General features: G+C 33.8%; 2 protein-coding genes across 4 annotated transcripts in view; one reads left to right on the forward strand and one right to left on the reverse strand.

Annotated features, from left to right (window-relative positions):
• LOC142337517 (uncharacterized) overlaps positions 1–24,347 on the forward strand; it is a 320,572-nt gene that overhangs the window by 120,671 nt on the left and 175,554 nt on the right. The window lies entirely within an intron of this gene.
• LOC142337520 (anaphase-promoting complex subunit 7-like) overlaps positions 14,108–24,347 on the reverse strand; it is a 36,134-nt gene continuing 25,894 nt past the window's right edge. Inside the window, exons 4-6 of the mRNA XM_075386804.1 lie at positions 15,693–15,888; positions 15,038–15,278; positions 14,108–14,688 (exon numbers count right to left, since the gene is read on the reverse strand). Of these exons, the coding sequence (XP_075242919.1) occupies positions 14,162–14,688; positions 15,038–15,278; positions 15,693–15,888 (964 nt within the window). The 3' untranslated portion in view covers positions 14,108–14,161. The remainder of the gene's footprint in view (positions 14,689–15,037; positions 15,279–15,692; positions 15,889–24,347) is intronic.

Raw genomic sequence — 24,347 nt, forward strand, 5'->3', positions numbered from 1 at the left:
ACTACTACTACTACTACTACTACTACTACTACTACTACTACTACTACTACTACTACTACTACTACTACTACTACTAATTACTACTACTACTACTACTACTACTACTACTACTACTACTACTACTACTACTACTACTACTACTACTACTACTACTACTACTACTACTACTACTACTACTACTACTACTACTACTACTACTACTACTACTACTACTACTACTACTACTACTACTACTACTACTACTACTACAACTACTACTACTACTACTACTACTACTACTACTACTACTACTACTACTACTACTACTACTACTACTACTACTACACTACTACTACTACTACTACTACTACTACTACTACTACTACTACTACTACTACTACTACTACTACTACTACTACTACTCTACTACTACTACTACTACTACTACTACTACTACTACTACTACTACTACTACTACTACTACTACTACTACTACTACTACTACTACTACTACTACTACTACTACTACTACTACTACTACTACTACTACTACTACTACTACTACTACTACTACTACTACTACTACTACTACTACTACTACTACTACTACTACTACTACTACTACTACTACTACTACTACTACTACTACTACTACTACTACTACTACCTACTACTACTACTACTACTACTACTACTACTACTACTACTACTACTACTACTACTACTACTACTACTACTACTACTACTACTACTACTACTACTACTACTACTACTACTACTACTACTACTACTACTACTACTACTACTACTACTACTACTACTACTACTACTACTACTACTACTACTACTACTACTACTACTACTACTACTACTACTACTACTACTACTACTACTACTACTACTACTACTACTACTACTACTACTACTACTACTACTACTACTACTACTACTACTACTACTACTACTACTACTACTACTACTACTACTACTACTACTACTACTACTACTACTACTACTACTACTACTATAGGTCCCGAACGAGCATTAGGACCTATGAGGTACCTCATGCTCGTTCGCTAATAACTTTTTGAAATCGAAATCAAATTTGACCGGAGTAGTAACGCTAGTTAGCACACATAATAAGCTAACTCATAATAAAAAATGAGCTTCCTAGGTGCACTCAAAAAAAAGTTATTAGAGTACGAGCACCAGGCCTACCTCATTTTTCGGGGTACGGTACTTGAAATCCAGAATTCTGACTAAAGTACGAATCGGATCGGGACGGGAAATAGCTCATTCAATTGCCCGTGAAATAAGCTTTAAAACTATATATATAACATCGTATTTGGACCAGTATTTCGCGAATTAAAGACCAGGGAGCTATGTGTCCCCCGACATTAGGACACATGACGTACCCTCATGCTCGTTCGCTAATAACTTTTTGAAATCGATATCAAATTTGACCGGAGTAGTAACGCTAGTTAGCACACATAATAAGCTAACTCATATTAAAAAATGAGCCTCCTAGGTGCACTCAAAAAAAAGTTATTAGAGTACGAGCACCAGGTACACCTCACTTTTCGGGGGTACGGTACTTGAAATCCAGAATTCTGACCAAAGTACGAATCGGATCGGGACGGGACATAGCTCATTCAATTGCCCGTGAAATAAGCTTTAAAACTATATATATGACATCGTATTTGGACCAGTATTTCGCGAATTAAAGACCAGGGAGCTATGGGTTCCCCGACATTAGGACCTATGAGGTACCTCATGCTCGTTCGCTAATAACTTCTTGAAATCGAAATCAAATTTGACCGGAGTAGTAACGCTAGTTAGCACACATAATAAGCTAACTCATATTAAAAAATGAGCCTCCTAGGTGCACTCAAAAAAAAGTTATTAGAGTACGAGCACCAGGTACACCTCACTTTTAGGGGGTACGGTACTTGAAATCCAGAATTCTGACCAAAGTACGAATCGGATCGGGACGGGACATAGCTCATTCAATTGCCCGTGAAATAAGCTTTAAAACTATATATATGACATCGTATTTGGACCAGTATTTCGCGAATTAAAGACCAGGGAGCTATGGGTTCCCCGACATTAGGACCTATGAGGTACCTCATGCTCGTTCGCTAATAACTTCTTGAAATCGAAATCAAATTTGACCGGAGTAGTAACGCTAGTTAGCACACATAATAAGCTAACTCATATTAAAAAATGAGCCTCCTAGGTGCACTCAAAAAAAAGTTATTAGAGTACGAGCACCAGGTACACCTCACTTTTCGGGGGTACGGTACTTGAAATCCAGAATTCTGACCAAAGTACAAATCGGATCGGGACGGGACATAGCTCATTCAATTGCCCGTGAAATAAGCTTTAAAACTATATATATGACATCTAATTTGGACCAGTATTTGGCGATTTAAAGACCAGGGAGCTATGACCCCCCCGACCACAATTTTATAACTCATTTCGCTTATAACCCATATTATAACCATATTATAACCTATATTATAACCGGGTTATAAACGGTGATATAAACAGTGATATAAAGAGTTATAGTTGGCTAATTATAACTAGTTTTACTAGCACTAACAGAGGGCAACATTGGCTCTTGAGTAAGTTTATATTGTGGGATATCTCTCGGCGCTTGTTCGGGCAGATTTGTAGGACTTTGCGCCATAATAGGGTCCACTGGGTGCCGCACCACGGGACCTCGGGCTATCATGGGAACCCTCACAGTAGCACCCCTTTTGACAATTTTGCCTCGGTTAAAGTTCGACATTTGGCTGATCTGAAAAGTACATAAATTTGGTGATTTTCGGCTAAAATTCGGCTCCAAACGGCTGAAAAATGGCTCAAAACGGCCCAAAACACCTGAAAAACCCTCAATGGACCCTCCCGGGGGCTAATAATCACACAATAATCAATTTGGTATGCCCCCGGCATCATTTTCTAGCACCCCGGGAAAGTGGCCAAAAAGTAATGCCAAAATCGTGGCACGTTGCGAAATTTTTTTGAATTCGAAAATTTCGCTCGAATTTTTTTGAAAAGTTGGGTTTGACTTGGGAATCAACTTGCAAGTGTTACCCAAGTCTTGGCCAAGACTTGTCAGACTTGTAAGACTTTTTTAAGACTTGCCCAGTACTGGAAAACGAAATAAGACTTGGATTTAGACTTGCCTAGTACTGATTTAGACTTGTAGTTCGGTACGGGCAAAAAATGGCAGTAAACGAATACACAACAGAAATGCATAGTTACAGAAATATACACACTACTGTTCACTTAAAACGAACAAAATACAAAGAAGAAACGTCGCAGCAACTTATGACCCCCAACTTACTTTTAAAAAAATCGTAATTATCTTGCCTACGGGTTGGTTTGATAGGAAAAGTTCGGTGGAACTCAAAACATGGGAATAATCTGCCACAAAGAGACTAAAAATATACCAAAAACAGACCTGAAGAGAAATCAAACGATACCGAGCAAACTCAAAAATTTCTGGTCTAATACTCAAGGTACACCTTTATCGATAGAATTTGGCGAATTTTACTTCATTTGAAATAGGTAGATCAGGAAATTATCACGGCTCAAATTGGGCATCTGTTTTAGGCCACGATACCAACATAATCAAATTTCGATTACTTGAACACTATATTTTCTAAACTAGATATTCCAAGCTCACCAAACGCTGAAATTAGTGCTATTACTAAGAAAACTGAAAGCTTGAGACAGCAAAATTGCATTAAAACTAGACTTACCGACCTCAGAATCCATATCAACAGCTAACAAATTGTTTCAAAGTTTCCTTGTAGAGCTTAGGTAACTTCTTTCAAACCTCTTTTTAAAAATAAATAAGCTTCGGAGGAATCTCTCGAATACCAAACCAAGTTAGAGATAGTAACCGTCCTGAAAAAATGGGGGGTTTAGAGGGACAGGCAAATAAAACACTAAACATAGCAGTCAAATTGCCGGATAATGTCCACCATTGACCCGCTTGACGCACATCGTGATTGAAGCAGCGAAAGTAAAAAGGAAGAAATAGAATTCGACCAACTTTTTTTCTTAACTCTAAAAGTTGTTTTAATTTCACCGTTTAACTTGACCGTATTCACTTCATTACATGAATTATTGAGCGAAAACATAAAAACCTTTTCAGTTGAAGCAGTGAGTGAGGTAAGTCAAGAGTCAAATGTGCAAGTCGTGACCTATCTGCGACAAAAAAATCTGAATAAAAAAGTAAAGCGAATCAAAAAACATAACACAACAAGTCTTGGTTAAAATTGAAACAATTGGATTAACTAACGGCCTGGCGAATAAAATTTTTCAGAACATCAGCTAACAACATTCAAGAAAAAAATTTTATGCCGCCATACGAGGAAAAGCAAAATAAAAACAAAAATTTGTAAGCAATTATAAAGTTAGGTTCCGTTGCCAAAAACCGAGTGTGTCAAAGTCATGGAAAGCAGTAAATCTGAACCAACACAAGTCAGTGAGTTATCTTAGAGTGGTTACAAACCAAAGATTGACCTAATTATAAATCAGATTTAGTGATGCAGCAACAGGCAGTAAGACAAATACACGCAAAACTCGACAAATCATTGAGAGTTCTTCAAAACATACAGTGTCATAGTAATAAAACACTGTTAACAATTCAACCATTGAATAGAATATTTTTTCCATTAGCAAACGACGATAACTGTCAGTAGTGAGACAAAGTTATAAGAGCAAAAGAAAAACTCGCTACGAAAAATTCGCTAAGTTTGAAAAATCACTGGTATTTTTTGAAAACGAGTTTTGATAAATCAGTTGAAACCATTAAATAGCAATTGAAACTCTTGCATAGCTTATGAAAGGCCTCATTAGAGAACCATTGACTCCAGTTAGGAAGATTAACAAACAGAACAACAAAAAAACTGAAATGAACTATTTGCCAAAAATGGTTGCAAGATTAATTGATCTGCAAAAAATCGAGGAGGACAAATTCCCAAAGGTATTAGCGTAAATCCCCTTGGCAGAAAAGTGCTAAAACGCAAACCAAAAACTAATAAAATTTTTGAGAAAATCCTTGTTAGAACCACTACAAAAAACTTCAAAATCTCAGAATACACAGAATAAAGGTAAACCTAAAAACACAGAATAAATGTTAACTGAAAAAGAAACAGAAATCAAACGTACAAAGACAAAAACTATACCACTTTCTGAATTCTAAAACGGTCTAAAATATTTACCACTAAACAAATAGAGAACAAACATGCATAGTTCGTGTACAAACATCTGGAGAAGAAACGTAGAGTATAAAAGATCGGTTAGTTCAAAAATTTGTTCGCAAGTAAATTCAAAGTTTACTTTTCTAGGAAAAGCCACATAGATAATGACAGCAACTAAATACCACTCATATTTGACGGTTAATAGCCATGACAAAAAAAATTTAAAAAATGGACAAAAAAAATCAAAAATGAATTAAATTATTTTGCAGACACTTTTACTTTTGAGAAAAAGAAACGTGTTTTGATGTTATCGAAATGTAGCAAATCAAAATTCACTCAGGGATTATCATAAAAAAGAATTTAAATTACGCTAAAAAAGTTTAAAAATAATCGCAAGTTCACAGCTGGTAATTTGGTGCTGGTACCCACTTTATCAGTATTACTCCAGCCACTATTTTTTCCTCTTACAGGGTTTGTTAATTAATTAAAGAAATCAGGGAACTCAGACAAAAATCTAGTGTGTCAGTTAGAGTCTACTTGGACAGTAAGAACAGGAACCATTCTGTGTCAGCTCCCAGTGTATTTTACGATCCAAGCTTTTTTCATTTACTGAAAACTTCATATTCTGAAGGAGATAATTCAAGCTAACCAAGAACTAAGATTTGTGCCTATTACCAATAAGAGCTGCAACCACAAGTCAACAAAATTGCAATAACATTAAAATCACCTGGCCTCAGAAGCTGTTTTTAAGAGATAATAAAATGTATTAAAGTTCTCTTGCAAAACTTAGTTAACCACTTCCAAACTTTAATTTTACCTCTTTTAAGAAATCAAAATTTTTGGAACGATTTCTCTCGAACGCCTAACCAAGATAAATACAGTAGCCGACTTGCGAAAAAAGGATTAATAGAGGAAGAGACTAATTTTAAAAAAATGCCAAAATGTCGAAAAATCCGTCGCTGATTCGCTCGACGCATATCGGGATTGAAGTAAAAATAAATAGAGAGCAACTGACGACAGAATTTTATCTGAAAGTCAAAAAGTGATCTAATTTGAAGTGCATATCTAATGAGAATCAGAAATTATACTTATTTCACTCTTCTCAAATGAGTGCTTCTCAGCTTAATACTGATGCCAGCTAGCATAAACGTGATCAAAAATGAAGTAAAATAAAAAAGCAGGACAAGTTTTGAAATAATTCCAAAGTACTGAATTAACTAAAACGCTGTAAAAGTAGTGAATAAACGAAACAAGTTTTTGATGTTGAAACTACGATTACATACCGTTAAAAATAGAACAAAATATACACAAATTTCGGAAAACAAAAACGGTCAATGCAAAAAGTGAAAAATTTTGCAAAAATTAGAGCCTTTTTGACAAGTTAGTGTTATTGAAGTTAATGATAAAACTACTGGCTTAATTCTTTATCACAGTATAGTACACAAATTTAAATGGCATAAAATAACTCTTAGCAGTTCTGAGAAACTACCAGAATAAAGCGACAAGAAAAGCAACAAAAAAATATATACGACTAAAAATCTTCTCTGATGCTATTGTAAAAAGAATTAGATTAAAATGTAATAAATATCACACGTATAATTTCCAGTCATTAATTAGACCCATTTAAAACTCCTTAGGAAACGAAAAAAAATTGTCACGCAGGCAACATGATGTAAGACAACAAATTGACAAGAGAACGGTATAAAAAGTCAAAAACTACCTAATGTCTTAAAGTTATTTTGTGTTAATTTGTGTCAAAGTCAAAAGAAGCAATATCTATGAACAAAAGTAATTCATTCAATTGCTTAAAATTTATCAGCAACCATTGCTTGATCTAATTATTAATCAGATCGAGTGATACCACAACAGACAGTACAACCAAAACTCGCAAAATTTAAAAAATCGTTGACAGTGCCTCAATTTATTTAATATCAACGTCCTAAAAAACAGTGAAACTCAATCAATTGAACGGATTCAATTTTGCTCCATAATCATCCAACAAAAAACTGTAATATTGAGACAAAAGATAAAAACGAAAAAAAAACTAAAAAATTGAGCAAGACTAAAAAAAAAATGCTGATTTTTGAAAACAAAAAGTAACAAAAAAGTAAAAATCTTTAGTTAACAATTGAAACTGTTATATAGTTTATCTAAAGCCTCGTCAGCGACAATGAGGCTGGTAATTAATGAGATTAACAAACAGAACAACAAAAAAACTGCAAAAACAGTTACAAAAAGTATCTAAGTCGTATGAAACATCAACTGCCCTTTGATGAACTCTAAAAATCAGATGTGCTTAGTTAAAACAAAAGTGCGACTCTTTAGAAATTATGAGTAGAAAAATCGGGAGAAAGAGTGAAAAAAGGTTAAATTTAGGCACGTGAAAGAAGCTCTGAAAAACAGAAAATCTGTTCGAACACTACCGTCACACACACACACACACACACACACAAACACACACACACACACACACACACTACTTCAAAGGTGGCAAATCAAAGTTCAATCCTATTCGGTGGTTTTTCACTCCCTTTGCAACTTCATTGTGGCTAACAGCAGAACTCTGATTTGAAATATTCTTTGACATGAAAAAGTTAAGAAAATTGTGAAGATCTTAAAAAACATAGCCTGAGGAATTCCGGAAACAACTGGAAGAGTTGTCCCCACTGAATATCTAGCCTTTGGCATAATTATATTCCATTAGATTAACCGAAGAAAACCATAAAAAGCAATCTTAGGTCAAATATTAGAAAAATTTAAAAAATCTAAGGAAAAAAACTATATAATTAATTTAAATAAAACTTGTAAAATGGAAAAATTGAAATTTCGCAAAAATGCAGATTACCAATTGTGAATGCTAAGTTTTGGAAGCCCTAATGGGTTCTAGAGCTTCCTTTGATCTTAAAATATTAGAAAAAAAACAGAAAAAATGTATAAACACAGCCGACTAATGTCGGGTGAATTAAATTCAAACGACTAGATGCGGATTTGGGAGGATAGCATTAGAATAACTGGTGGGGACGCACGCGTGGTGAGCCTGGGGCTGAGCTTGGCGGGTGCAGGGCAGCGTGGGGTATCAAGTTTGTTGTATTACGGGTGATATGAGGTGAAGGGGCGAGGCGTGGGGTGAGAGAATGAGAGGGTTGATGTGAAATAGGCTGAATAGAGGTGAGGGGTGAATGAGACGTGAAGCGAAGTGAATGGAGGGGAATGAGTAGGTCAACCTCTTACAATCTACCCTTGATACCATAATATCTTGTCACAAAATGTCCAACACATTCAGTATCTCCAAATTATCTCAAAAACTCAGCAAAATACCTACTAAAATCAAAAAATCTGCAGCATGTGAGCAGAAAAAAAATTGCTCAAATAGAGCCGACCTAATTTTATCCCCATTTTGCGCTCTTTCGAATACCGAACTACGAATAAAACTGCAGTATTTTCTCTCCACTCTCCAGTTTTATTAAACACTGGGATTGAAAAAAAAACAGAACAAGGAATATTGATTTTTGTACAAAAATAGATTTAAGGTCCACAGTTTTTTATTCATTCGCAAGTTAAACCTACTCCTCCTTCTTAACTTTAGACTACAGGTAGTAGTATCGATATGCCAGTAAGTTTCAGAGATGGTAATCAAGACTTATAAGAATATAGTAATTGTAGCGGTTACCTAAAAATGTGTATGTAGGTTTATCTTGTATGTGCGTTTCTTATGACTGCGTTCATTTCAGATTGCTTTCTTGTGCACCTTATGTTTAAAAGCACTTTGAGTGAAGACTGAAAAAATCCTAATTTTGAAAAAGCGGCAAAATGAAGCAAAGCGAAATAAAATTTTTATTTGACAAGGTAAAAAATAGTAGTACCAGTCCTGAAATACAATTTAAAGAACTAAATGGAATACTTAAAACAACAGTACCTGATCAACAGACCAAATGAGCTTTGCCAGCTAAAAATGCTTGGATTTGGAAAAAATAAACGAATTTAAAGTATACATATTTCTAGGGTAAGCATGTTGAAAAACACGGTTTTCGTTAAGAAATTTGAAAGAGCAGACAATTTGTGCAATAAGAAAATCTGCTGTTTATAGAATTGGCAAACAGATAGGTAGAGCAACAAATGGAAATATAAGCAATTATAAAAAAATTAGACTGATTTGGCAGCGTTTCTTGGTGTCAGCATTTTTGAACCAAAAATTGCAGTTTTCAATTTTATGCATACAGAGCATCGAGCTCATACAATAAGTTTTTCTGCATCTTGACGGCTTCAAAGCCATTTCTTCTTAATAAAATCTACAACACAAATGATTTGCAATCTAGAAAAAAGCATGCAACACATATAGCAAAAGACCAGCAAAATTCGTTGTGTTGCTCAAAACTAAAAAAATATTTTAAACTAAGGAAAGTTTTTGACGGTACCTTCTGAACCCTAATCCAGCCGAAGGCATTAACCCATGCAGAAGCTTTTAAAAAGCATGGTTTGCCCCTAGATGATAACGTTTGTAAAATTAATGCCCTGGAAACTACTCCATTGGAACTAGAAAGCATGCATTCACCTATTATCAATCCCTAGAGCAGTTTCACTGGCCACTGATATCGAAAGTCACTAGAATTCCTGTTGTCAAAACATTCAGAATAATTTCTTTCTCTCTAGAAAGCATTTAGTCACCCATCTTCAGTTCGTATTTCATTTGCCCCCAAGAAATCAAAAAACTAAAATTATTTTTTTAACTATGAACTCGAGGAGTAATCTAAAAATTAGTTAATCTAAAAAGTAGACATAAAGTAATCTAAAAAATGGACATAAAGACATTACGTTGCGCAAATGACATCATTTTTGACCAGCGTCAATTTAAGACTAGTCAAACATGAAGATCAAAAAATTTTTAAAAAATATGAAAAATTGCAACAATTTGGGCTCAATAACTTAAAAATCAACTTTTTGTCTTGATTTCAGGCCTCCCAAGCAGATTTATCACTCGAAATAATTGAAAGCCTTTAAAATCTAGCTAAAACGCTCTAATGAAACTAAATGCCCAATGGGCGTGACCCGTTTATCCTGTTTGTGTTCATCTCAAAAAAATACAAATGACCGATATAATCATTTCTTGAATTGTAAAAAAAAATTAGCTGCACAGTCGGCTAAGATGAGGGGGACTTTTAGTTACCTTACACGCATAAAAATTTTGAAAAACTTATGGGCTTGAAAAAGCCCCAAAATCTCTTGCGTATCGAAATTTTTTTCAACCCTAACTATCGGTTTTCTTACTGACTCACCTATTAAAATAAACCAAAAATCATGACGCCTTTTCGGGTCGTAAAGACGCTTCTCCAAAACTCATCTTCGAAACGTAATAAGAACAGCAAGCAGACCAATAAAATCCAAATGGATTGCAATATAAAAGGAGAGCGCCGTACATAATAGCCGTTGAGAGGCTGACGGTCTTTCGGTGAACTGATGACTTTAGACCAGTTACTCTAAAAAATCCAGCTCTTACACATTGCAGTAATTTTCTTGCTTGCTGAAAGTACCATTAGGATCTACATAATTGATACCAAAAATTAGCTGTGAGCAATTAAATGAACGATCTGGCAAAAATGCCTTACGTTCATTCTTACCGTTCTCACTTCATTATAAGTGGCCTCGAAATTTTTTGTACAATAATAGTTTTAACGTTCTTCGAGTGAGATAATATATGTCATGTATGGTGAATACTTTGCCACGACAATGACCAAAGTTACAACATTCAACTAAATTCGCGCCATTGTGAGCCACTGTTGAAATGATCCGCAGACATTTTAATACTCATTAACCGATTAACGTCGGATAAATTGCTCTCGAAGGACAGGCAGGGGACAGTTTAATTTAGTGCACAGCTTAGAAATTTTTTATGGGTTCAAAAACTTTTCCCTCATATTGGTTCTAACCTGCAACAAACATTGAGCGCAATTGAGATCATTCAAAAATGGAGGGAAGCGTGAAAAAGTCACTTCAGAAGTAAAAGCATGTTCCAGAAGAAAAGCACAAAAACTGTCAAGCAAAAATTTTGCAATAAAAGACCAATTCGTTTACAATAATTGCTTCAAACTTCTTTCGAGAACAACTAATAAGGTTGTCTGCATACTTCACTCACGGATAGCATGATAATTACTTGTTTTAGCAATAAGCAAGCTTGGATAACCCTTGTAAAAACATGCATTTAATTTAATTGTGGTTCCTCCGTTATCGCAGCGCAACAGCATTAAGTGGCATGTTCTCAGCGTCACTTTTTCTTATTATTCCCCATTTCAGACTGCTCTTTTAATGGGCAGCATTGCTCTTAGTGACTATGGCACTTTTTTGCGTTTGAACTTTCACATGGTACCATCATTGCAGCCAACATTGGTCAGGCTGTAGTTAATCTCAAGCTATGGTTAAATAAGAGCTCATCCTCGCAGAGACAGCTTCCAGGAGGCAGGGGAGTGAAGTCTCGATCATTGGCGTGGGAATCACAACCTTACCTCTCAGCTATCACACCATTTAACTTCCAAATATGCAATAACCTGTTCAAAACTGACGAAAAACGAGCACACCAGTACTAACCATTCGTTGGTGAACACCCAGACAACTGTACGGATGCTTAGCGCAGATAGGGAGAATCAATTATTAGAAAAAATCGGAAACAGGAAACATAGCTGGCAGATTGTCAAAAAAAAGCCGCAATAGTTTTGTAGATCTGTAGTCTAAACAAATAGTAGAAAAGACAGACCAAAAAAATTCGACTTTTCATAGAAGGCTGATATGTTATATTTTCATTTTTAAAATCTGTATAAGTTTTTCCTTCCTCTAATAGTTGCGCTCAAAAAACCTTCATTTAGAGTGACACACACCCATTTGACCTTATCTCCGTGAATTACAGTAAATAGAAGTGAATTTCAAAAAGGAAGTCATTTTTGAGAGTGAGGTAAGTCAATTGTGACAAAAAATGTTATTACGCGAATGAACAAAAACTCGCTCCTATAAGAACGAAAAATGACGCCACGCACGCAATTCAGCTGAAATTGCATGATCTAATGAACAAAAAGCAGACTTAGCAAAAATCTTGACGACGAAATAAAAAAAAACATAGCTGGACAGGTCCTGACGTACAATTCAAAAAATTTTCTTTGAATACACAAAAACTAGACCTAGAACGGATAATGAGTGAATAAGGAAAACCATTTTTAAAAAAATAAATCAAGAACATACCAGGCAGATTGCCGGAAAATAGCCACCGTTGATTCCCATAACCAAGATTGCGATTGAAAGAAAAAAACTAGTGAAAAAACGATTTTACTACAATCAATTTTAAAGTGAGAACTATTTTGATGTCATTTTGAAGCTGAACATGCTCCTGTTTCGTAGTGAGCCCACACAGGGGCTAGTATCAATATCAAAAAGCATTAGAGATGGTAACTAAGAACATAGCCGGCAGATTGCCGGAATAGCTGCGAAAGAATAGATCTGCGTGCCATATAAGATAGAAACAGATACAGATCTAAACTGAAAAAAATCGACGCCGCTCAAAAAACCAAGTAAAAAACATTCAGCAATAAATTAATAAAGCTTGTTAAAATTCATTCCGCAGAAGCCTCTTATTAGGGACCTTTACCGCACATATGAGTTCCTTTGACCTTGAACAAATTCCAATTAAACTTAAGTTCTAAAGTGCAAAACTCATTTTATTGACTGAGGCAAGTCACATATGATCAAAATCTAATCACGCAAAAAACCTAAAAATTTTGCTAAAGCGAGTGAGAAATGACGTCACGCGCGCAAATGCCGTTAGTGAGAGGAAGAAGTATTTCAGAAAATTTGACTTTTTCAGCTTTGCTGTGTGAACAAATGTAAAACGAAAAAAGCGTCAGACGACGAAACAAAAAACATAGCAGGACAATTCCTGACGTACAATTCAAAGAATTTTCATTGACTTAACAGAAAACTAGACCTAGAATGGCCTATGAATGGATTGGAAAAACCATTTGGAAAAAAAATCCGATCCAAAAATTCGAAAAAACAGTAAAAATCAAAGTGAAATTGCCGCATGTGAACAAAAAACCACTAGCGAGAAAGCGAATTTTTGTTCAAACACCGTTTTCTCACTCTACTTTAAAATTAGAGCGAAAAAAATTCACGCCGCAAAACCACTTGCTTTTTCGCTCCACTTCCTGTTTCGGCGTGACCAAAATCACTACTCCAATTTGACTTCAGAAATCATGAAAATGTGTGAACAGATCATAAAAAAAGACAGCGCCCCAATACAGTTCAAACTCTTTGAATTGTAAACATAGGAGCGCTATAAAAGCCGGCCGAGAAGCTGAGGCAGCTATTAAAAAAATTTAAAAAACAGAAAATCAATGTCAAAATGCCCCACGTGAACACAAAACCACTAGCGAGAAATGGAAATTTGGTTCAAACAAAAAACTAAGCCTAGAATGAACTATGAATGAATCGGAAAAACCATTTAGAAAATCCGCTTCAAAAAATCAAAAAAAAACAGTAAAAATCAAAGTGGAATTTCCGCATGTGAACAAAAAAACCACTAGCGACAAAGCGAATTTATGTTCAAACACCGTTTTCTCACTCTACTTTAACATTAGAGCGAAAAAATTTCAAGCCGCAAAACCACTCACTTTTTCGCTCCACTTCCTGTTTCGGCGTGACCAAAATCACAAATCTCAAAAAAGACAGCGCCCCAATACAATTCAAATTCTTTGAATTGTAAAAATTCTTTTAATTGTAAAAAACCAAGAGAAAGCCAATAATAGCCCCAGCTATCGCTGTGCGGCTATTAAAAACATTCTCGCAGTATGAGACCACTTTCGCCTGCAAGGTTCTAACCAATACAGCCCAAAATTCGGCTCATGCTAAACTCTGCTATGGTAACAAAAGTCAACTCAGCGAACAAAAAAACTTTCGTGAAGAGTACCATGAAGTAAAAATTTATATTATCAGTCAAAAGATAAATCTGAGTCATTAGCAGCAGTTCCGGTCATTCCCACAGCATGCCAGCCATTGCCAGTTCCGCCTGTCATACTACGCCCAGACAACCCTATGGACGTATCCATATCCATTGAAAAATTACCATAGCCGGTACCCACAGGGTCCAGAGGTTGAAAATCGTCCTCAATTCTACATGAAAGAGATCCAAATCCGGTTCCTGCGACGTCGCTTCCGTCATGGGGCATTCTTGATAACGACATTACAATATTTTTGTGGATTACTTCTTCGTCTTTTTGATCCAAATTTGCGTAAATTGAAGCAAGTTTCTCGTGAATCACTATTGCACTTTCTGGAAATGTGTCCAATTTAGTTTTTAAAAAGTTGACTGCAGCTTCGTTGGGGCCTGCAGATGATGATGGTTGAGACAGAGGCGGTTTTTTGGTCTCTGCTAGTAGAAGATCTGCCTTGAGAATGATTGCAGGAGTGTATTTTGGGTCTAGTTCCAGTGCTTTGTCGATAGTCGCTGTAGCTCTATCTAAAATGAAGCACATGACTGAGATAGAGGCGATTATTATTAAACATTTACCTTCATGCTTTTAAATTAACATCACCCAGGTTGAGGTACGCGACCCAGGCCAGCTCTGATTAGAACGACTTGGGTGCACGGCACATGGGGGGTGTAACGCGCGACACAGCAAGTCTGGCAGCAAGTCTACGGTCTAGAAATCTTTGCCAGTAATGGAAGATGATATTCACCAACCTATAGTTCGATTACGATGCCACTTTTAGCTCTAAAGTGCGTTAAAATTGTCGATATTGCGCATAATTTCTTTTCATATTTGTCGTATTCTAAAGTTCATTTGTCGTATTTTAAATTCTGCTACCTTTACTAGCAAGAGGTTCGTTTCTAAACGCTTTAGCCAGGAGTGTCAACGTGCGCGCACTTTTCCCACACTTCTTGATAGACTGGAATGCTGTGACCAATGCCGGGTTGTGTATAGTTCCTCCTCCAGACATTTCCTTCATGTCTTTAGAAATTGGAGTCCGCATCGAAAAACCAGAGAGAAGCAGCTTCACATGGTCTGAGTAAGCCTCGAAACACCACGATCTCCATTTCTGAGCCTCCTATAAAAGAGAAGCCCCAATGATTTATATATAGAGCAAGACCAGACAAATTTCTAACAAAATTGACATTATCAGGTTTTAACAAAAATTAGTTAGTCAGGCCACATGTCAAGGTTTAAAATTATCAGGATCTGCGCAAAAAATTAACCAAAGCAATTTTTTAGGTACAACAGCTGATAAGATCTTACAGGTCTAAAAATTCTTGCCAAGATGACTGATAAGATCTCAAACGATCAAGTTCCGGACTTATTCTTATGTACATCAGTATGAGATTTAAAGTGAGATAAATGACATTATCACACTAGATAACTTACATTATCATATTAAATACCCAACATCGAATGCATTGCTCGCACATTTTTCAAACTCTATCATCAAATTTTCTACTGTTGAGATAAGAGTGCAAATGATTACCTTGTAGTGATCGAGTGCTTCGTTTGGCCGATTAACTTCTTTGGAGCAGAGGGCACTGGCTTTGAGCAGAAGTGCCTCGATACATCGACTATCGGCTAACAGAGCCTTGTGTGCAATATAGAGAACTCTGCTCACTTTCTGGGCTGTGTTTGATTGCTCTGACTTTGAGGAGTATGCAACACACAAGCAGTAATATCTAAATATAAACCAAATCGTCTAAATAAAAACTAAAATGTTCAAGATTTGAGGACTAGTTGATGAAGTCAACAAACTTTAAGAAAAATACAAATTTGCAAAGGTTATTGCACAAATGTTTAACCATAGCTTATTCCTGCTTGGGCCAGTCCAATAACAGCAGAATAAAAATGAAATTTAATTTTCATTTTTCTGCACCCGGACCGCCCGCTCAAAACTGAACACTTTGAAAAGAAAGTCTCTTCTAACCATAGTTCCCGGATTTTATTCCACTTAGCTAAAGACATTAAAAACGACTGGATGGAAAACCGAAGTACTTTGCTATCTTGTGATCAACTCAATAATTTTTTTGTGAACATTGGTCACCAACTAGCAAGTAAAGAGGTTTGTCAAGATCATCTAAGACACGTGAAAACTATCACAAGTACCTTACTTCTGCAAAAAAAACAAATAATTTTGAAGTATACAAGATAATTAATAGTCTACCGAACAAAAGTTTGGAGGACTGCTACGGTTTAAGCAGTCTATTACTAAAATTCGTAAATCCAGTGATGTTCGATTTGCTTGCTGATCAGTTCAATAGGTGTAATGATGAAAAAGAATTTCCCAAAGTTTTGAAGTTAGCTAAGGTCTTGCCGTTTCACAGGAGCGGTGATCGAAACGACGCTGGTAATTTTCGACCAATCTCTTTACTACCAATTATTAGTAAAGTTTTTGAAAAAAAAATTTAGTTCAAACCAATTGAAGATTTTCTCAATGTCAACAAAGTTTTATCGCCAACCAAATTGGGTTTAGAAGCAAACGTAGTACCATTGTTGAGCTAGCAGAGGTTGTTGAGTTTTTAAGGACAAATCAAAATCTTAGAACACCATCTAGCTGCACCGTCATTGATTTAACTAAAGCTTTTGACACGGTGGAGCATAACATTCTGCTTAAAAAATGTTATGCATATGGACTCAGAGGGAAAATATTTAAAATTTTACAATCTTTCCTTGCTAATCGATCAAAATCTGTAAAAATTAAGAATCAGGCGTCATGTAAAAAAGCAATAAGCATCGGTGTGCCTCAGGGTTCAGTATTGGGTCCCTTACTATTTCTGCTATACATAAATTTAAGAAAGCATATTAAAATGGTCGAACAAAAACATCAAAAAATCACATCAAGTTTATTTCAATTGAAACGTTTTTTTTTCAGACAGAAAACTATGGTAAAACCTTACGAAGCTTATGTTCAACCAGTAATTTATTATGGGGCTCTTATTTATGGATGCGCTAATAAAACAGATCTTAAGGACCTAGAGTGGTCACAAAACAAAATCTTAAAAAATCTGAAAGCTTGAGAGAATTGAAAAAAAGAAAAATTTATTCGATTTACGAAATACATATTTATGAGCTGTTCAAAATAATGTCAAGATGTGTTCGACAGGATCACATTAACGGAGTTTTCAGAAACATGATAACCTGATAACCGAAGATGAAATTATCAAAAGTATGGTTGTTCAGGGACGAAAAAAACTTTAAAAACAAGAGAAAGAGGTACTACTGAGAATAATAAGCTAATAGTAACAAGGGTGAGAAAATTATATAACAAAATTCTTCAAATGCATGAAAACCTAATCAAATCAATAATGTCTGCTGAAAAATATCAGATAGAAAAGCTAGTTCATGATTTTAAGGAAAACTTTATTCTAGGCGGCAGCGAGTTGGTAAATGCCTTTTGGTAGTTGGTGGTTTTCTCATGGTCTTTAAATATATTTTTCTTTATTATAAACACTGACTAACTTGATGTTCTTGGGAAAAAGCCATTTTTATGGTGAGGTTGTCGATGATAGAACAAAAACTGATAGAGCTCAAATTTGTCCTGAGGAGACATCACTCTGACAGGTCCATTGACCTATTTGATGTTCTCCCCAAATACATACAACTTCTTGATTGTAAATTATTTGTGTAATCATTAAGTGAATTACTCGATATGTATTTGGAAAAATTCATTATTATTATTATTATTATTATTATTATTATTATTATTATTATTATTATTATTATTATTATTATTATTATTATTATTATTATTATTATTATTATTATTATTATTATTATTATTATTATTATTATTATTATTATTATTATTATTATTATTATTATTATTATTATTATTATTATTATTATTATTATTATTATTATTATTATTATTATTATTATTATTATTATTATTATTATTATTATTATTATTATTATTATTATTATTATTATTATTATTATTATTATTATTATTATTATTATTATTATTATTATTATTATTATTATTATTATTATTATTATTATTATTATTATTATTATTATTATTATTATTATTATTATTATTATTATTATTATTATTATTATTATTATTATTATTATTATTATTATTATTATTATTATTATTATTATTATTATTATTATTATTATTATTATTATTATTATTATTATTATTATTATTATTATTATTATTATTATTATTATTATTATTATTATTATTATTATTATTATTATTATTATTATTATTATTATTATTATTATTATTATTATTATTATTATTATTATTATTATTATTATTATTATTATTATTATTATATTATTATTATTATTATTATTATTATTATTATTATTATTATTATTATTATTATTATTATTATTATTATTATTATTATTATTATTATTATTATTATTATTATTATTATTATTATTATTATTATTATTATTATTATTATTATTATTATTATTATTATTATTATTATTATTATTATTATTATTATTATTATTATTATTATTATTGTTATTATTATTATTATTATTATTATATGCAAGATTTCACGTCTAAAAACCGTCCAATTCTTTACAAATGCAAAGCATTCACCTCAATCCCGGCGGAAAATTAGGGTGATTTTTGTTGGTACCTTAAAGGAGGATCAAATAGTGTTTAAAGTTACTCGTTACGGAAACCAAAAACTTGACATTCGCTGCTTTACTTGTCTTCAGTTTTGATATCTACTTATTTATTTTGTTCACAATTTATGAGGAAATTCAAAACAAATGAAATCAAATTTCAAGACCTGAGCTACATTTTGTTGGCATTAACTGTACCATCTTGCTCTTGTTCGATAATTTGCTTGTATGGTAAACATGATACAAATTAAAATCTCACTTTTAATAAAAACAACACTCGCGCCGATTCAAGATCACAAAAAGTGCAATTTACACAATACTTTTTCAAATTAGTAAAACTTCAAAGGAAACAAGTCACGGAAACAAGTCACGGAAACAAGTCACAGTTCAATTGAACCACTTGCTCTGTCGGTTAAAAATAAAAATGATTGACTTTGAAGAAATTTCAGAACCACGCTTTGGTTGCGTGGTACCGAAATCCTGTCGCCTTTACATACTAATCTCATCCTCTATATTTAATTGGATGATAGGAGCTCCGACGACCCAAATTATGTTAAACAAATTTTGGCTGATCGATACCTTTTGCAGAGAGATACAAAAGTGATATCAATGAACATAGCCGTCAAATTGCCGGAAAATAGCCGCCGTTGACCCGCTTGAAGTACATTGGGATTGAAACACAACAAGAAAAACATACCCGGCAGATTGCGGAAGATAGCAGCCGTTGATTCCCATAACCAAGATTGGGATTGAAAGCAGAGAAAAACTAATGAACAAATGATTTTTGTACACACACAATTTTAAAGTGCGATTTATTTTGGGTCATTTTGGAGCTGTTTTTTGGAGCAATACGAAAAAACATACTCCTGTTTTTTCGTAGTGAGACGACACAGGGGCAGGTATCAATACCAAAAAGCATTAGAGATGGTAACTAAGAACAAAGTTTGAGTAACGCGCATCTAAAATTGGGCTTTATGGGTTTATCCCGCTTCTATTTCTGATTTAGTTTTTTGATACAGACTCTGTTCATTGTGAATTGCTTTGCTCAACAAATGCTGTCTAAAAACACTTTTAGCAGAAGGCGAAAAGAGTGAAACTAACCTAGAGAAATCAAAAATATTTCACGCAAAATGTTGAACAAGCTGTGAACTAAGGTAAAGCGAAAAAAAAATTGTTTGACGAAGTAAAAAAACTAGAGCACTATAATATCCATATAGAAGTTGAGGCGGCTATTAAAAATAAGAGATAAAATTGGCAGAGTTTTTCCAAGTTTCAGAAAATTTTTTATTTGCTGTGCAAATTCTGCACATTTGGTTAGATTCTAAAAATACACATAATTCAGCTTCTGAACTGAAAGCTAAAGAGCATAAATCTAATGTCAGCTAGCAATCGCTTTAATGAAATTTGATAACCTAATGCACTATGTCTTAATGACCGCGCTTTGTGTGCTTATCCTGTTTTTGATCTTTTGATTTTGCTCTTCTGACAACCGTATTCACTACGTTGCATAATTCAATGCGTGAAAGATCCATTCAGTTGAAACAGTGGGTGAGGTAAGACAGAAGTCAAAAGTGAAAAACGTGAGTCAAAACGAAAACCGTGATAAAAAGGTAAAGCGAATGAAAAAAAAACCTTTTTAAGGTCAGGACCTGTTCAAAAAAACAAGTCCTGACAGTTTGTTCAAAAGGATAAGAATTTTCATTGACTAAACAAAAAAACTAGACTTAGATTGGCATATGACTGGATTGGGAAAAATTGAAAAAACGTAAAAATGAAAATGCCGCATGTTATCAAAAAAAAACACTAGCCAAAAAGCGGATTTTTATACATACACCGTTCTCTCTCTCTACTTAAAAATTAGGATGAAAAAAGTTCCCACCGCAAAGCCACACACTTTTTCGCTCCACTTCCTGTTTCAGCGTGACCAAAATCATCCTTTCAATCAGTTTCGACTTCAACGTTCATAAAAATGTGTGAACAGATCTCTAAGAGACAGCGCCTAAAAAAGGAGAGCGTCTAAATAATCGTTGAGAGGCTGAGCCCTGAAAACGAGCCCTGAAATTAAAATTTTCCCTTTGGTCTTTCACGATTCATAATGCTTAGTTCAAATTAATTTTCAATTTCTTTCAAATAAAGATGGCATTTAAGAAACAAAGTCCACGGAAAAGGAATCTACGATAGCACACGATTCCATCTTTGGAACGCAGGATACCTTAATTATAGTATGGAATACTTAAAAGAAAACTAAATTTAAGAGGAAACATTTATTCAAATAAGATCTAACTGAACTGATTTCATTAGAAATTTTGAATTACCTGAAATGGAATGAATTGCTGATATATTGCAAAAAGTTTATTAAGGCAAAAACATTAATTTCATTAACAAAAAATTTAAAAGGCATTCAGCAACCCAAATTTCAGCCTGAAACCCAATTCCTCGGTAGCTAAAAGAAAGAAAACATAAAAAATTATTGAAAAATTGCAAACATTAATGATATACAGATCATCAAAAATCATTTCTGTTGTAATAAAATCAATCGATTAACTAAAATTCAAGCCTTAAAAATGTTTCATTGGCCTCTAAAATTGAAAACATGAAATTTTGAAAAAATTAGAGAAAACTGCTATGACAGTGGTCCTAAAGTTTGCATGAACAACAAAAGAAATCAAACACATTGGCATAAACCGACATTTCGCATAGGGTAATAGCCATATAAACAACTTAAAATTATCAAAAACAAAAAAAATGCTTCATTCAGGGCTCAAAAACAGCAAAAACTGACTCAATCTGAATTTAAATGCTCCCCGTAATTTCGGTACATAATGCGCTATAGAGACTACGAAAGCAAGCTAAGGGGCTCTATTGCAATTTGATGCCCTCGAGCTTCAAAAATGATCCCGTTTCAAAAGCTTAAAGTCAATGAAAAAGGTGTGAAAACATCTTAAAAAACATAGCCGGAAGGCTCCACAATCGAGTTGAAGCAGACATCACCAAGGACCTAGCAATCCCCTTATTAATTTAAACGAGCCGATTAAATCATTCAATAATCATTTCGAAAAAATAACCGAAGAAAATTAAAAACATAAGCCAAAATTGATGTCTCGAAGCAAAAATACCACATGTTAACAAAAAACCACTAGCCAAAAAGAGAATTTGTTTCATACACCGTTTTCTCTCTTCTTAAAAATTAGGATGCGAAAAGTTAACACCGCAAATCCACAAACTTTTTCGCTCCACATCCTGTTTCGGAGTGAATAAAAATCATCCTTTCAATCAGTTTCGAATTCGAAGTTCATGAAAATGTTCGAACAGATCTTTAAGAGACAACGCCCAACACAACTCAAATCTTTTGATTTGTAAAAAAAAGGAAAGCTCATAAATAATCGTCGAGAGGCTTAGCCCTGAAAACGAGCACTAAAATTAAAATTTTCCCTTTGGTCTTTCACGATTCAATGCTTAGTTCTAATTAATTGTCAATTTCTTTCAAATAAGGATGGCATATTTAAGAAACAAAGTCCACGGAAAACGAATCTACGATAGCACACGACTAACGTTGTTACGCTGGATAACTTAATTATAGTATGGAATACTTGAAACAAAATTTAAGAGGAAACATTTATTCAAATAAGATCTAACTGAACTGATTTCATTAGAAATTTTGAATTACCTGAAAAGGAATGAAAATTATTGAAAAATTGCAAACATTAATGATATACAGATCATCAAAAATCATTTCTGTTGTAATAAAATCAATCGATTAACTAAAATTCAAGCCTTAAAAATGTTTCATTGGCCTCTAAAATTGAAAACATGAAATTTTGAAAAATTAGAGAAAACTGCTATGACAGTGGTCCTAAAGTTTGCATGAACAACAAATGAAATCAAACACATTGGCATTAGCCGACATTTCGCATAGGGTAATAGCCATATAAACAACTTAAAATTGTCAAAAACAAAACAAATTGCTTCATTCAGGGCTCAAAAAGAGCAAACTGACTCACCTTGAATTTAAACGCTCCCCAAAATTTCGGTACATAACGCGCCTAAAGACAACGATAGGCAGCTAACGGGCTCTATTGCTATCTAATGCCCTCCGAGCTTTAACAAATGATCCCGTTTCAAAAGCTTATAGCCATTGAAAAGGGTGTGAAAACATCTTGAAAAACATAGCGGGAAGGCTCCACAACCGAGTCGAAGCAGACAATCACCAAGGACCTAGGAATCCACTTATTAACTTAAACGATCCAATTAAATAAATCGCTTATCATTTCAAAAAAAAATAACTGAGGAAAATACAAAAAACAAACCAAAATTGACGTCTGGAAAAAAATCTGATCCGTAAAATTTATTTCAGTAGAAATGACCATGTAGAAGCTTGAAATGCCCAGCCTAAGTAACATTACACCTTCATTCAGATAAAATAGCTCCAGATTAAATAGTGAACAAGAAAAGCTATTGCGAAAAGCTGAATTTGAGAAATAAAGTAGAACAATTTGAAACATAGCCGGCAGATTGCCGGAAAATAGCCGCGATAGACGCTTGTGGCCTTCTATGAATTGAAATAACTAAAGAAAAATATAGGCATATTGACCAAAGTCCGTTCATAGACCACTAGATTTTTTGGGTTAGATACCTACTAATATTTTTATGATAAACATACGGTCTATAAGGAAAAAGCCTTAGAAGAACTTTTTCAAAATTGATTTTCAAAATCAAAAGCTCAAGACTAATACTCAAGAATTAGGGCGTATAAGTTTGACATCACTTAGATGCACACTATTGATCTTTAACTAATAAATTTTCATGAAATAAAATTCCATAAGTGAGTTGAGAAGTCATTTTTTTGAGTGAGGTAAGCCACGCAAACGACCTAAAAGCAGAAATGACGTCACGCAGACAACTTTTAACTGCAAAGCATTAGAAGTCACTGAAGTCAATGAAAAAGTCAGGGTAAGACGAAACAAAAATCTGTTAGACAAAGTAAAAAAAAACATAGCTGGAGAAGTCTTGAAATACAATCCAAAGAATTGAATGAACAATTGAAAACTAATGTATCTGACCACTAGATTAATTGAACAATCCAAAAAACAAAAACTAGTAGTTGAGATAAAAACACTAAGCAAAAATTAATCATCGCTAGAACTCTTGAAGCTTTTGCCCTGAAGACAAATAATGATATGATATTTATTCACGCACATGACTTGAAAGCGATCTATTTGCCACCAAAAGGCAGATACACTCGAGAAATATGGCAAAAGATTCAAAAAAGCTGAAAACAAAAAAGCTGAAATTCTGTCTAGTAACCCATCTGCAAATTTTAAAAAGGTTTTGTTGGCCAGCAACAATCCTTAAACTCATAAAATGACAAAAAAATTCTAAACAATTCCAAATTTTAACAAAATCTTGCCAAACTTTGTAATATTAATAGCTTCAGAACTCTTTTCCAGAAGAGACAATCAACTATCCTTATTTCGAGCATTAAATAGGGTCAATGGCTCATAAGGATCGATAAATATGGAATATGGAAATAAATTTC

This window comes from Convolutriloba macropyga, chromosome 4 (genome assembly GCF_964194025.1).
Source record: "Convolutriloba macropyga chromosome 4, txConMacr16.3, whole genome shotgun sequence".
In the NCBI taxonomy this organism is placed as follows: Eukaryota; Metazoa; Xenacoelomorpha; order Acoela; family Convolutidae; genus Convolutriloba; species Convolutriloba macropyga.